At 42.0% G+C, this 15,031-nt stretch overlaps 1 protein-coding gene across 1 annotated transcript in view; it reads right to left on the bottom strand.

The window, feature by feature from the left end:
• Nucleotides 1-5,538, bottom strand: part of RFC4 (replication factor C subunit 4) — a 48,095-nt gene extending 42,557 nt beyond the window's left edge. Inside the window, exon 1 of the mRNA XM_073673088.1 lies at nt 5,242-5,538. Within this exon, the coding sequence (XP_073529189.1) occupies nt 5,242-5,369 (128 nt within the window). The 5' untranslated portion in view covers nt 5,370-5,538. The remainder of the gene's footprint in view (nt 1-5,241) is intronic.
• Between the last annotated feature and the right edge of the window lie 9,493 nt (nt 5,539-15,031).

Genomic DNA, 15,031 nt, shown 5'->3' with positions numbered 1-15,031 from the left:
GTTTTGTCACCCCTGCTGATGCTGGCATGGCAGGTGGTACAAATGGCCTTTTTGGGGTTATCAGCAGAGTCTTTAAAAAAATTCCAGACTCTGGAAGACCTACCGGTTGTACTGGCAACGTCCCTCGTGTTGATGTTATGGGGAACTGTTGCCCGCCTTCTGTGTGCGGCCACCACACTGCTTCTTCCTGCCTGTTGGGGTACTCTGCCTCCCTCTGCGTGTCCTCCTGCCACGTTGGGTCAGTTACTAGATCATCCACCACCTCCTCCTCACTTCGTGGCAATTGAGTCTCGTCATCGTCCACCTCTTGTGACAAATTGCCAGCGTAGACTTCCTCTGGCCGTTCAAATATTTGGGCATCACTACATGGGATCTCCTCTTCCACCACTTCAAGCGGAGCATGCTAGGAGCCCAAATATGGAAATGGACCAGTGAGCAGCTCTTCAGAGTGTCCATCTGTGGGATCAGTTGCTGTTTGACGACACTCGGCATGGTGGGAGGAAGGAGCTTCAGGGTGAGGAGGAGTATGCGGTCAAGACTCACGGCTACTAAAACTTGATAGTGTGGAAGACAGACCGGAGGTGGTGGTGCCCAGGTAACTGGAAGTATTATCTGCTATCCAATTAATAACCTGTTCACACTGATCAGTTCGCAATAGTGGTGTTGTAGTGTGCTTCCCTAGTAATTCGGTCAAGAAGTGGGAGAGAGAAGATGTGGCTGTTGGTTGTGGCACATTTTTACCTTGGCCACGGCCCCCTCCTCTACAGGCACCATCACCAGAACGTCCAGTTGAACGTCCAGTTCCACGTCCCTTGCCCATTGTAAATGAAGTAAAATTCTCCCACGCTGTCAATGACGTGCATGAGGTGAGCTGAGTTCATTGGACATGAACTCGGCTCATCTGGATGCCGTCACAGCGAGACACTGAGGAACGCAAGCATGCTTGCGCTTCTCAGTGTCTGTGGCATGGCAAACTGGATGGCAGCTTTCTGCTGCAATCCAGCCTGTCATGTGAATGTAGCAGAGCTGAAGCTGTCCTGGGAACCATGGAAAGGTAAGGATGAGGTTGGTTTATTATTTTACTTTTATTGCAGAAGACATTCGCTTCAGCTGGAATGGGTGTGACTGTAAGTATGGTTTAATTTAGAACATTAAAGGAATGTGTTTATTTCAATTAAAGGACTTTTATTCTGGGTGTTGTGTTTTTTTAAATACTTTACTAGAAATTCATGGCGGTCATGTCTAATATTGGCGTGACCCCATGAATTTTGGGCTTAGGGCCAGCTGATAATACCAAGCTGGCCCTAACCCCTTTATTACCCAGTGAGCCACCGCACCAGGGCCCTGGATGAGTTGGGTACAGCGCCAGAAGATGGCACTTCTATGAACGCGCCATTTTCTAGGGTGGCTGCAGACTGCAATTTGCAGCGAGGGGGGGGGGGCAGAAAGCTTGGGCCTCCCTGCGCTGCGGATTCCAGCCCCCAGCGGCTTAGTTGTACCTGGCTGGACACAAAAATAGGGCGAAGCCCCACATATTTTGTTTTTTTTTTTAATTATTTCATGAAATAAAAAAAAATAAAAAAAGAGGGCTTCCCTATATTGTTGTGTCCGGCCAGGTACAAATAGGCAGCTGGTGGTTGGGGGCAGCCCGTTCCTGGACTGCGCTCTGTAGTGTCTATGAAGGATGGCAGTGCTCAGCTGCGATCCAGCCTGTCATCTCAATGCCATCCCAGCATGGAAGAATTCTCCTGCTCAAGCGCTGAGGGCAGGAGAATTCTCCCACACTGTCAGTGACGTGCATGAGGTGAGCTGAGTTCATTGGACATGAACTCGGCTCATCTGGATGCAGTGACGGCGAGACACTGAGGAGGGCAAGCATGCCTGCGCTTCTCAGTGTATGCGGCATGGCAAGCTGGATGGCAGCTTTCGGCTGCGATCCAGCCTGTCATGTGAATGTAGCAGAGCTGAAGCCGTCCTGGGAACCATGGAAAGGTAAGGATGAGGTTGGTTTATTATTTTACTTTTATTGCAGAAGACATTGGCTTCAGCTGGAATGGGCGTGATGCTAAGTATGGTTTAATTTATTACATTAAAGAATTGTGTGTTTATTTCAATTAAAGGACTTTATTCTGGGTGTTTGTGTTTTTTTTAACTTTGACTATGGGGTTAGTAATGGGGGAGTCTTATAGACGCCTCTCCATTACTAACCTGGGCTTGATGTCAGCTGGCATTATAAGCTGACATCAACCCCAACCCTATTACCCCACTGCCACCGCTACAGGGCAGTGGGAAAAGCGAGGCTAAGTGCAGAATTGGCGCATCCTATGGATACGCCATTTCTGGGGCAGCTGACGGCTGGTGTTTCTAGCCTGGGAGGGGGCCAATATTCATGGTACCCTTCCTGGGCTATTAATATCAGCCCCCAGCTCCCTGCCTAGCCTTTGCTAGCTATTAAAATAGGGGGGACCCCACGTCATTTTTTTTTTTTTTAATAAATCCTTTATTTTAACACTAAATGACAAGTACAGTAATCAACACTATCACTGTACTTATTATATATGTGACTGACATGTTTCTATCCATCTAATCTGTGTGTGATGCTCTATTCTTTCTGTTCTAAATTGTCGGGTACAGATGCTGAATTGCCGTCCGGCTTTTTTAAAGAGTGTCTTCTGAGCAGTTTGTCAGCTTTTGGACACCTTTGAAGGTGTTTTCTATGTGTTTTTGTTTGCCTGCCATTGGTTTTAACGGTGCTCTAAGGTGTTCGACGAACAGTTCCACGAACATCCCGGTGTTCGACGAACCGAACCCGAACACTACGGAGGTGGCTCAACACTACTGATGATTCAAAGCAGTAACCAATGACTGAAGAAATGCGTAGGGCGCTCTCCAGGACCAATGTTATTTATGACAGGTGTCAGCTAGTTTTTAAAGGAGTGAAGCATTAGGGAATACTTCTCCTTATTAGACCAACATGTGTTCAAGACATAAACTAGTTTGCCATCTGTCGTCCTTAGTGAGCTGTAGGTAATACCATAATGAGTCTCACATTTCAGACCTAGGAATCAATATATTAATACATACCTATAGCATTTACGTTAGTAATATTTAGATTGATCAAACAATAAGTGAATAGGATTTAGTGGTAAGTAGCTCGGGAACTACTTTATCACCTGTTGCCCCTATTGAGCTGTAGGTAATATGATACTGTATCTCACAAATGAGATCTAGGGATCAATATACTAATATAGACCTATAACACTCCCATCACTAATGTATTTTGATTGATCAAACAATATTAATAGGACTTAGTGGTTAATACCTTTGGTATTGGGAGAATAGTTTGGTTTAATTATGTTACTATTGCACTTTAACTGAAATATTTAAAGCTATGTTTTAAATTTACTCCAATTGGATTAGACAGTGGGACATAATGAGGCCCGTGGTGACCATACTCTATTGAGGGGGGATGTATTCTGTATAGGTGGCTGTGGAGGACATCATACCGTATACTGGGGGCTGAGGGTTTATGGGTGGGGGCGCGCCACTGGCTTCATCTGCCTAGGGCACCAAAATACCTTGTCCTGGCAGCAGGAGATTGCATTATACTAGCATGTAATCCAGCACCAAGCACTCAGACATTTGTTTTTCATGTAAATATTCTATTGGTGTTTTTCACAGATAGAACACATACCCATCAGTCTATGGGCTTCTCACATCTCATACCATACGGGCCACAAAAGAAAAAACAAAATTAAAATGAAAAAAAAAAAGACAATTTATCTGCTTTTCATCCACGTTGCAATCAAACTCGCCAATGCAAGTCTATGGGTTTGTGACAACCATGGACAGTACGTGGATGGTGCCATTCTTAGGCTGCGTTCACACATTGCGTATTTTCGCAATGTGCGGCTCTCTGCACAGCAATACCAGTGTCAGCCGCCGGCCTATCAGAGGCCAGCAGCTGACATCTGTGTCCCACGTCACTGCCATGTGCAGATAAGTCGGCGGCTAAAAGCATGAAAAAATATTTTGCCACTAAAAAAATGCTGCTTTATATATAAACTAAAGTAAACAAAAAAAGTGCAAGTTTATTACCGGCACATCTGTAACGACCCAAGCTATAAAAAATAAAACAAAAATGTTCAAAAAGTGTATAGAAAAAAAAAAAATGGTATCACTAAAAATGTCACTTTGTCCTGCAAAGAATGCAGCCCCCCAAATTAAATTTTTTCCGTGTGCGGCCCATATACCCAGCAGAGTTTGAGACCCCTGGTGTAGACAATGCTACGCTCTGAAACCTTCCAGGAGACGCCTCAAACATCCAACTGTTTGCGAAACACTACACCAGGAGTCCTTAACCGGGTGGAATATTTTTTTTTTATTTTTTTTTTTTTAAGGGATGCAAAGGAATCCCATAAAAAATGATTACAGGGTAGGCTGACAGCGTGTCTTCTAGTCCCAGCACATACAATCAGGGTCTGGACTCATGGTGGTATGTACCAGGCACACTATGAAGAAGCAGGCTTAAAGGGGTTATCCACTAGTCAGACAACCCTTTCTCAATTACAATATTCCCCCCACGTAGAATAAAAACACCTGATGTTCATTCCCCTCCGGTACCAGCATCGCTCAGCGGTGTCGGGTCTCCAGTGACTCAGTCACGTGGCATGAGCCCTGCAGCCAATCAGCGGCCACTTCACTCTCGCTTCCTGCGGAGGTCAGAGGGCAGCCGGTTTTGTCTGATGCAAGTGAGAGTGAAGAGACCGCTGATTGGCTGCAGGGCTCATGTGGCATATCATCACACAAGCCCTGGTGCCAATGTCGATAGCACTGCGGGGTACTATAGGGAATATTGGAAATGAGAAGGGTGCTCGGAGTCTGCCCTCTCTTCCTAGTGTTTGTAATGGTCAACAGCGCTGCAGCCAGTCACTGACCTCAGTGGCTCTGGGAGGTTCCTACCAACTACTTGAGCAAAGCCGCTGAGCTCTGTGATTGTCGGCAGCGCTGTGCACAATAACAGACCCTGGGAGCAGCGGTGGAGACTCGGAGCTGGACCTGGGGAGAGGGGTAGTAGCGGGGCTTGGTATATTATTGGGGCCGCTGCGATCTATGCATTCACCGTATGATCAGTATTAAGGGCGATAGCTGCTAGAAATGACTGACGTGAGGCGACAAGGGCGGTGCCGCCTGAGTACATGGAGCCCGTCCACCTGGAGATGGGAACTAGGGGAGACTCACTATTTCTCCACCCAAGGTATCGGCCTCTGCTTCTTGCCGTCAGCGCCGCTGCCAGATGTGGAGGCTGAAGTCTTCTCCTTCACAGGCTTCGTGCTGATGGAGGTCCCGCCTTTCAGAAACGCCTGCATGCTGCTGCGGGAAGCCCGCCGTGGTGACAGGCCAGGAGTCGGGACCGCCGCACACTGCACAGCCCGCCGCTCTCAGTTTCAACTCCGGCAGCCCGCGCGCCAAAACCGCGCCAATCACTTCCACGTCACGTGACTGCCTGCGCCAAGAACATTAGTACATTACCAGCCATGTGACCGGACCTACCAGTGACATCACTGTGTCATGTGACCGCCTTCTCGCGCGCTGTGTAGGGCTGTAGCGCAGGAGAGCAGCGTGTCCTCATGTGGAGAAGGAGCGTCTCACACACTGCTCATACCCTGTCGGAACGGGGAGGAGGAAGACTGCACCAAATACAGGCTGGGGACGTAGTCACTGGAGAGGCTGTATCCTAAGAAGACATGGGGTAACTCACCCCTGCAGAGAACTACACACGAGACTAAATAACATAACCAATACATGCCAAGTATATACCCAATATAAGACCAAGCCATAGCTAATACATGCCAAGTATATACCCAATATAAGACCAAGCCATAGCCAATACATGCCAAGTATATACCCAATATAAGACCAAGCCATAGCCAATACATGCCAAGTATATACCCAATATAAGACCAAGCCATAGCTAATACATGCCAAGTATATACCCAATATAAGACCAAGCCATAGCTAATACATGCCAAGTATATACCCAATATAAGACCAAGCCATAGCTAATATATGCCAAGTATATACCCAATATAAGACCAAGCCATAGCCAATACATGCCAAGTATATACCCAATATAAGACCAAGCCATATCTAATACATGCCAAGTATATAACCAATACATAGATAATACATGACCAATCCATAGCTAATGCATGCCCAGTATATACCCAATATATGACCAATCCATAGCTAATACATGCCCAGTATATACCCAATATATGACCAATCCATAGCTAATACATGCCCAGTATATACCCAATATATGACCAATCCATAGCTAATACATGCCCAGCATATACCTAATACATGCCTGGTTTATACCCACTATATGACCAATACTTAGCTAATACATGCCCAGTATATACCCAATATATGACCAATCCATAGCTAATACATGTCCAGTATATACCCAATATTTGACCAATCCATAGCTAATACATGTCAAGTATATACCCAATATATGACCAATCCATAGCTAATCATGCCAGTATATACCCACTATATGACCAATCCATAGCTAATACATGGCCAGTATATACCCAATACATAGATAATACATGCACAATATATGACCAGTCCATAGCTAATACATGCCCTGTATATACCCAATATATGACCAATTCATAGCTAATACATGCCCAGTATATAGCTAATATATGCCCAGTATATACCCAATATATGACCAATCCATAGCTAATACATGCCCAGTATATACCCAATACATAGATAATATAGATAATACATGCCCAATATATGACCAATCCATAGCTAATACATGCCCAGTATATACCCAATATATGACCAATCCATAGCGAATACATGCCCAGTATATGACCAATACATACATAATACATGCCCAATATACAGTTAGGTCCATATATATTTGGACAGAGACAACATTTTTCTAATTTTGGTTCTAGACATTACCACAGTGAATTTTAAACAAATCAATTCAGATGCAGTTGAAGTTCAGACTTTCAGCTTTCATTTGAGGGTATCCACATTAAAATTGGATGAAGGGTTTAGAAGTTTCAGCTCCTTAACATGTGCCACCCTGTTTTTAAAGGGACCAAAAGTAATTGGACAATTGACTCCAAGGCTATTTCATGGACAGGTGTGGGCAATCCCTTTGTTATGTCATTCTCAATTAAGCAGATAAAAGGCCTGGAGTTGATTTGAGGTGTGGGGCTTGCATTTGGAAGGTTTTGCTGTGAAGTAAACATGCGGTCAAAAGAGCTCTCCATGCAGGTGAAACAAGCCATCCTTAAGCTGCAAAAACAGAAAAAACCCATCCGAGAAATTGCTACAATATTAGGAGTGGCAAAATCTACAGTTTGGTACATCCTGAGAAAGAAAGAAAGCACTGGTGAACTCATCAAAGCAAAAAGACCTGGGCGCCCACGGAAGACAACAGTGGTGGATGATCGCAGAATAATCTCCATGGTGAAGAGAAACCCCTTCACAACAGTCAACCAAGTGAACAACACTCTCCAGGAGGTAGGCGTATCAATATCCAAATCTACCATAAAGAGAAGACTGCATGAAAGTAAATACAGAGGGTTCACTTCACGGTGCAAGCCACTCATAAGCATCAAGAATAAAAAGGCTAGACTGGACTTTGCTAAAAAACATCTAAAAAAGCCAGCACAGTTCTGGAAGAACATTCTTTGGACAGATGAAACCAAGATCAACCTCTACCAGAATGATGGAAAGAGAAAAGTATGGCGAAGGCGTGGTACAGCTCATGATCCAAAGCATACCACATCATCTGGAAAACACGGCGGAGGCAGTGTGATGGCTTGGGCATGCATGGCTGCCAGTGGCACTGGGTCACTAGTGTTTATTGATGATGTGACACAGGACAGAAGCAGCCGAATGAATTCTGATGCATTCAGAGCCATACTGTGTGCTCAGATCCAGCCAAATGCAGCCAATCTGATTGGTCGTCGTTTCATACTACAGATGGACAATGACCCAAAACATAAAGCCAAAGGAACCCAGGAGTTTATTAAAGCAAAGAAGTGGAATATTCTTGAATGGCCAAGTCAGTCACCTGATCTCAACCCAATTGAGCATGCATTTCACTTGTTAAAGACTAAACTTCAGACAGAAAGGCCCACAAACAAACAGCAACTGAAAACCACCACAGTGAAGACCTGGCAGAGCATCAAAAAGGAGGAAACACAGCGTCTGGTGATGTCCATGAGTTCAAGACTTCAGGCAGTCATTGCCAACAAAGGGTTTTCAACCAAGTACTAGAAATGAACATTTTATTTACAATTATTTAATCTGTCCAATTACTTTTGGTCCCCTTAAAAACAGGGTGGCACATGTTAAGGAGCTGAAACTCCTAAACCCTTCATCCAATTTTAATGTGGATACCCTCAAATGAAAGCTGAAAGTCTGAACTTCAACTGCATCTGAATTGTTTTGTTTAAAATTCATTGTGGTAATATCTAGATCCAAAATTAGAAAAATGTTGTCTTTGTCCAAATATATATGGACCTAACTGTATGACAAATCCATAGCTAATACATGCCCAGTATATACCCAATATATGACCAATCGATAGCTAATACATGCCCAGCATATACCCAATATATGACCAATCCATAGCTAATACATGCCCAGTATATACTCACTATATGACCAATCTATAGCTAATCATGCCCAGTATATACCAAATATATGACCAATCCATAGCTAATACATGCCCAGTATATACCGAATATATGACCAATCCATAGCTAATACATGCCCAGTATATACCCAGTATATCACCCACCAATACATAGATAATACATGCCCAATATATGACCAATCCATAGATACTACATGCTAAGTATATACCCAATATATGACCAATCCATAGATAATACATGCCCAGTATATACCCAATATATGACCAATCCATAGGTAATACATGCCCAGTATATACCCAGTATATGACCAATTCATAGATTATACATGCCCAATGTATGACAAATCCATAGATAATACATGGCAAGTATTTACCCAATATATGACCAATCCACAGCTAATCATGCCCAGTATATACCCACTATATGACCAATCCATAGCTAATACATGCGCAGTATATACCCAATACATAGATAATACATGCCCAATATATGACCAATCCATAGCTAATACATGCCCAGTATATACCCAATATATGACCAATCCATAGCTAATACATGCCCAGTATATACCCAATATATGACCAATCCATAGCTAATACATGCCCAGAATATACCCAATATATGACCAATCCATAGCTAATACATGCCCAGAATATACCCACTATATGACCAATCCATAGATAATACATTCCAAGAATATACCCAATATATGACCAATCCATAGCTAACCATGCCCAGTATATACCCACTATATGACCAATACATACATAATACATGCCCAATATACAGTTAGGTCCATATATATTTGGACAGAGACAACATTTTTCTAATTTTGGTTCTAGACATTACCACAGTGAATTTTAAACAAATCAATTCAGATGCAGTTGAAGTTCAGACTTTCAGCTTTCATTTGAGGGTATCCACATTAAAATTGGATGAAGGGTTTAGAAGTTTCAGCTCCTTAACATGTGCCACCCTGTTTTTAAAGGGACCAAAAGTAATTGGACAATTGACTCCAAGGCTATTTCATGGACAGGTGTGGGCAATCCCTTTGTTATGTCATTCTCAATTAAGCAGATAAAAGGCCTGGAGTTGATTTGAGGTGTGGGGCTTGCATTTGGAAGGTTTTGCTGTGAAGTAAACATGCGGTCAAAAGAGCTCTCCATGCAGGTGAAACAAGCCATCCTTAAGCTGCAAAAACAGAAAAAACCCATCCGAGAAATTGCTACAATATTAGGAGTGGCAAAATCTACAGTTTGGTACATCCTGAGAAAGAAAGAAAGCACTGGTGAACTCATCAAAGCAAAAAGACCTGGGCGCCCACGGAAGACAACAGTGGTGGATGATCGCAGAATAATCTCCATGGTGAAGAGAAACCCCTTCACAACAGTCAACCAAGTGAACAACACTCTCCAGGAGGTAGGCGTATCAATATCCAAATCTACCATAAAGAGAAGACTGCATGAAAGTAAATACAGAGGGTTCACTTCACGGTGCAAGCCACTCATAAGCATCAAGAATAAAAAGGCTAGACTGGACTTTGCTAAAAAACATCTAAAAAAGCCAGCACAGTTCTGGAAGAACATTCTTTGGACAGATGAAACCAAGATCAACCTCTACCAGAATGATGGAAAGAGAAAAGTATGGCGAAGGCGTGGTACAGCTCATGATCCAAAGCATACCACATCATCTGGAAAACACGGCGGAGGCAGTGTGATGGCTTGGGCATGCATGGCTGCCAGTGGCACTGGGTCACTAGTGTTTATTGATGATGTGACACAGGACAGAAGCAGCCGAATGAATTCTGATGCATTCAGAGCCATACTGTGTGCTCAGATCCAGCCAAATGCAGCCAATCTGATTGGTCGTCGTTTCATACTACAGATGGACAATGACCCAAAACATAAAGCCAAAGCAACCCAGGAGTTTATTAAAGCAAAGAAGTGGAATATTCTTGAATGGCCAAGTCAGTCACCTGATCTCAACCCAATTGAGCATGCATTTCACTTGTTAAAGACTAAACTTCAGACAGAAAGGCCCACAAACAAACAGCAACTGAAAACCACCGCAGTGAAGACCTGGCAGAGCATCAAAAAGGAGGAAACACAGCGTCTGGTGATGTCCATGAGTTCAAGACTTCAGGCAGTCATTGCCAACAAAGGGTTTTCAACCAAGTACTAGAAATGAACATTTTATTTACAATTATTTAATCTGTCCAATTACTTTTGGTCCCCTTAAAAACAGGGTGGCACATGTTAAGGAGCTGAAACTCCTAAACCCTTCATCCAATTTTAATGTGGATACCCTCAAATGAAAGCTGAAAGTCTGAAATTCAACTGCATCTGAATTGTTTTGTTTAAAATTCATTGTGGTAATATCTAGATCCAAAATTAGAAAAATGTTGTCTTTGTCCAAATATATATGGACCTAACTGTATGACAAATCCATAGCTAATACATGCCCAGTATATACCCAATATATGACCAATCGATAGCTAATACATGCCCAGCATATACCCAATATATGACCAATCCATAGCTAATACATGCCCAGTATATACTCACTATATGACCAATCTATAGCTAATCATGCCCAGTATATACCAAATATATGACCAATCCATAGCTAATACATGCCCAGTATATACCCAGTATATCACCAGTACATAGCTAATGCATGCCCAGTATATACCCAATACATATATCATGCATGCCCAATATATGACCAATCCATAGCTAATACATGCCCAGTATATACCGAATATATGACCAATCCATAGCTAATACATGCCCAGTATATACCCAGTATATCACCAATACATAGATAATACATGCCCAATATATGACCAATCCATAGCTAATGCATGCCCAGTATATACCCAATATATGACCAATCCATAGCTAATACATGCCCAGCATATACCTAATACATGCCTGGTTTATACCCACTATATGACCAATACTTAGCTAATACATGCCCAGTATATACCCAATATATGACCAATCCATAGCTAATACATGTCCAGTATATACCCAATATTTGACCAATCCATAGCTAATACATGTCAAGTATATACCCAATATATGACCAATCCATAGCTATTCATGCCCAGTATATACCCACTATATGACCAATCCATAGCTAATACATGGCCAGTATATACCCAATACATAGATAATATATGCACAATATATGACCAGTCCATAGCTAATACATGCCCTGTATATACCCAATATATGACCAATTCATAGCTAATACATGCCCAGTATATACCCAATATATGGCTAATACATGCCCAGTATATACCCAATATATGACCAATCCATAGCTAATACATGCCCAGTATATACCCACTATATGACCAATCCATAGATAATACATGCCAAGTATATACCCAATATATGACCAATCCATAGCTAATACATGCCCGGTATATACCCAATACATAGATAATATAGATAATACATGCCCAATATATGACCAATCCATAGCTAATACATGCCCAGTATATACCCAATATATGACCAATCCATAGCGAATACATGCCCAGTATATGACCAATACATACATAGTACATGCCCAATATACAGTTAGGTCCATATATATTTGGACAGAGACAACATTTTTCTAATTTTGGTTCTAGACATTACCACAGTGAATTTTAAACAAATCAATTCAGATGCAGTTGAAGTTCAGACTTTCAGCTTTCATTTGAGGGTATCCACATTAAAATTGGATGAAGGGTTTAGAAGTTTCAGCTCCTTAACATGTGCCACCCTGTTTTTAAAGGGACCAAAAGTAATTGGACAATTGACTCTGAGGCTATTTCATGGACAGGTGTGGGCAATCCCTTTGTTATGTCATTCTCAATTAAGCAGATAAAAGGCCTGGAGTTGATTTGAGGTGTGGGGCTTGCATTTGGAAGGTTTTGCTGTGAAGTAAACATGCGGTCAAAAGAGCTCTCCATGCAGGTGAAACAAGCCATCCTTAAGCTGCAAAAACAGAAAAAACCCATCCGAGAAATTGCTACAATATTAGGAGTGGCAAAATCTACAGTTTGGTACATCCTGAGAAAGAAAGAAAGCACTGGTGAACTCATCAAAGCAAAAAGACCTGGGCGCCCACGGAAGACAACAGTGGTGGATGATCGCAGAATAATCTCCATGGTGAAGAGAAACCCCTTCACAACAGTCAACCAAGTGAACAACACTCCCCAGGAGGTAGGCGTATCAATATCCAAATCTACCATAAAGAGAAGACTGCATGAAAGTAAATACAGAGGGTTCACTTCACGGTGCAAGCCACTCATAAGCATCAAGAATAAAAAGGCTAGACTGGACTTTGCTAAAAAACATCTAAAAAAGCCAGCACAGTTCTGGAAGAACATTCTTTGGACAGATGAAACCAAGATCAACCTCTACCAGAATGATGGAAAGAGAAAAGTATGGCGAAGGCGTGGTACAGCTCATGATCCAAAGCATACCACATCATCTGGAAAACACGGCGGAGGCAGTGTGATGGCTTGGGCATACATGGCTGCCAGTGGCACTGGGTCACTAGTGTTTATTGATGATGTGACACAGGACAGAAGCAGCCGAATGAATTCTGATGCATTCAGAGCCATACTGTGTGCTCAGATCCAGCCAAATGCAGCCAATCTGATTGGTCGTCGTTTCATACTACAGATGGACAATGACCCAAAACATAAAGCCAAAGCAACCCAGGAGTTTATTAAAGCAAAGAAGTGGAATATTCTTGAATGGCCAAGTCAGTCACCTGATCTCAACCCAATTGAGCATGCATTTCACTTGTTAAAGACTAAACTTCAGACAGAAAGGCCCACAAACAAACAGCAACTGAAAACCACCACAGTGAAGACCTGGCAGAGCATCAAAAAGGAGGAAACACAGCATCTGGTGATGTCCATGAGTTCAAGACTTCAGGCAGTCATTGCCAACAAAGGGTTTTCAACCAAGTACTAGAAATGAACATTTTATTTACAATTATTTAATCTGTCCAATTACTTTTGGTCCCCTTAAAAACAGGGTGGCACATGTTAAGGAGCTGAAACTCCTAAACCCTTCATCCAATTTTAATGTGGATACCCTCAAATGAAAGCTGAAAGTCTGAACTTCAACTGCATCTGAATTGTTTTGTTTAAAATTCATTGTGGTAATATCTAGATCCAAAATTAGAAAAATGTTGTCTTTGTCCAAATATATATGGACCTAACTGTATGACAAATCCATAGCTAATACATGCCCAGTATATACCCAATATATGACCAATCGATAGCTAATACATGCCCAGCATATACCCAATATATGACCAATCCATAGCTAATACATGCCCAGTATATACTCACTATATGACCAATCTATAGCTAATCATGCCCAGTATATACTAAATATATGACCAATCCATAGCTAATACATGCCCAGTATATACCCAATATATGACCAATCCATAGCTAATACATGCCCAGTATATACCCAGTATATCACCAATACATAGATAATACATGCCCAATATATGACCAATCCATAGATACTACATGCCAAGTATATACCCAATATATGACCAATCCATAGCTAATCATTCCCAGTATATACCCACTGTATGACCAATCCATAGCTAATACATACTCAGTATACACCCAATATATGACCAATCCATAGATAATACATGCCCTGTATATACCCAATATATGACCAATCCATAGCTAATACATGCCCAGTATATACCCAGTATATGACCAATTCATAGATAATACATGCCCAATGTATGACCAATCCATAGATAATACATGGCAAGTATTTACCCAATATATGACCAATCCATAGCTAATCATGCCCAGTATATACCCACTATATGACCAATCCATAGCTAATACATGCCCAGTATATACCCAATACATAGATAATACATGCCCAATATATGACCAATCCATAGCTAATACATGCCCAGTATATACCCAATATATGACCAATCCATAGCTAATACATGCCCAGTATATACCCAATATATGACCAATCCATAGCTAATACATGCCCAGAATATACCCAATATATGACCAATCCATAGCTAATACTTGCCCAGTATATACCCACTATATGACCAATCCATAGATAATACATTCCAAGAATATACCCAATATATGACCAATCCATAGCTAACCATGCCCAGTATATACCCACTATATGACCAATCCATAGCTAATACATGCCCAGTATATACCCAATACAAAGAGAATACATGCCCAATATATGACCAATCCATAGCTAATACATGCCCAGTATATACCCAATACATGACCAATCCATAGCTAA

The sequence above is a fragment of the Phyllobates terribilis genome, unplaced genomic scaffold (assembly GCF_046119375.1).
Source record: "Phyllobates terribilis strain yellow unplaced genomic scaffold, ASM4611937v1 Scaffold_3__8_contigs__length_932513732, whole genome shotgun sequence".
NCBI lineage: Eukaryota > Metazoa > Chordata > Amphibia > Anura > Dendrobatidae > Phyllobates > Phyllobates terribilis.
The sequence above is the reverse complement of the archived record's forward strand: the minus strand, read 5'-3'. Positions and strand labels throughout refer to the sequence as shown.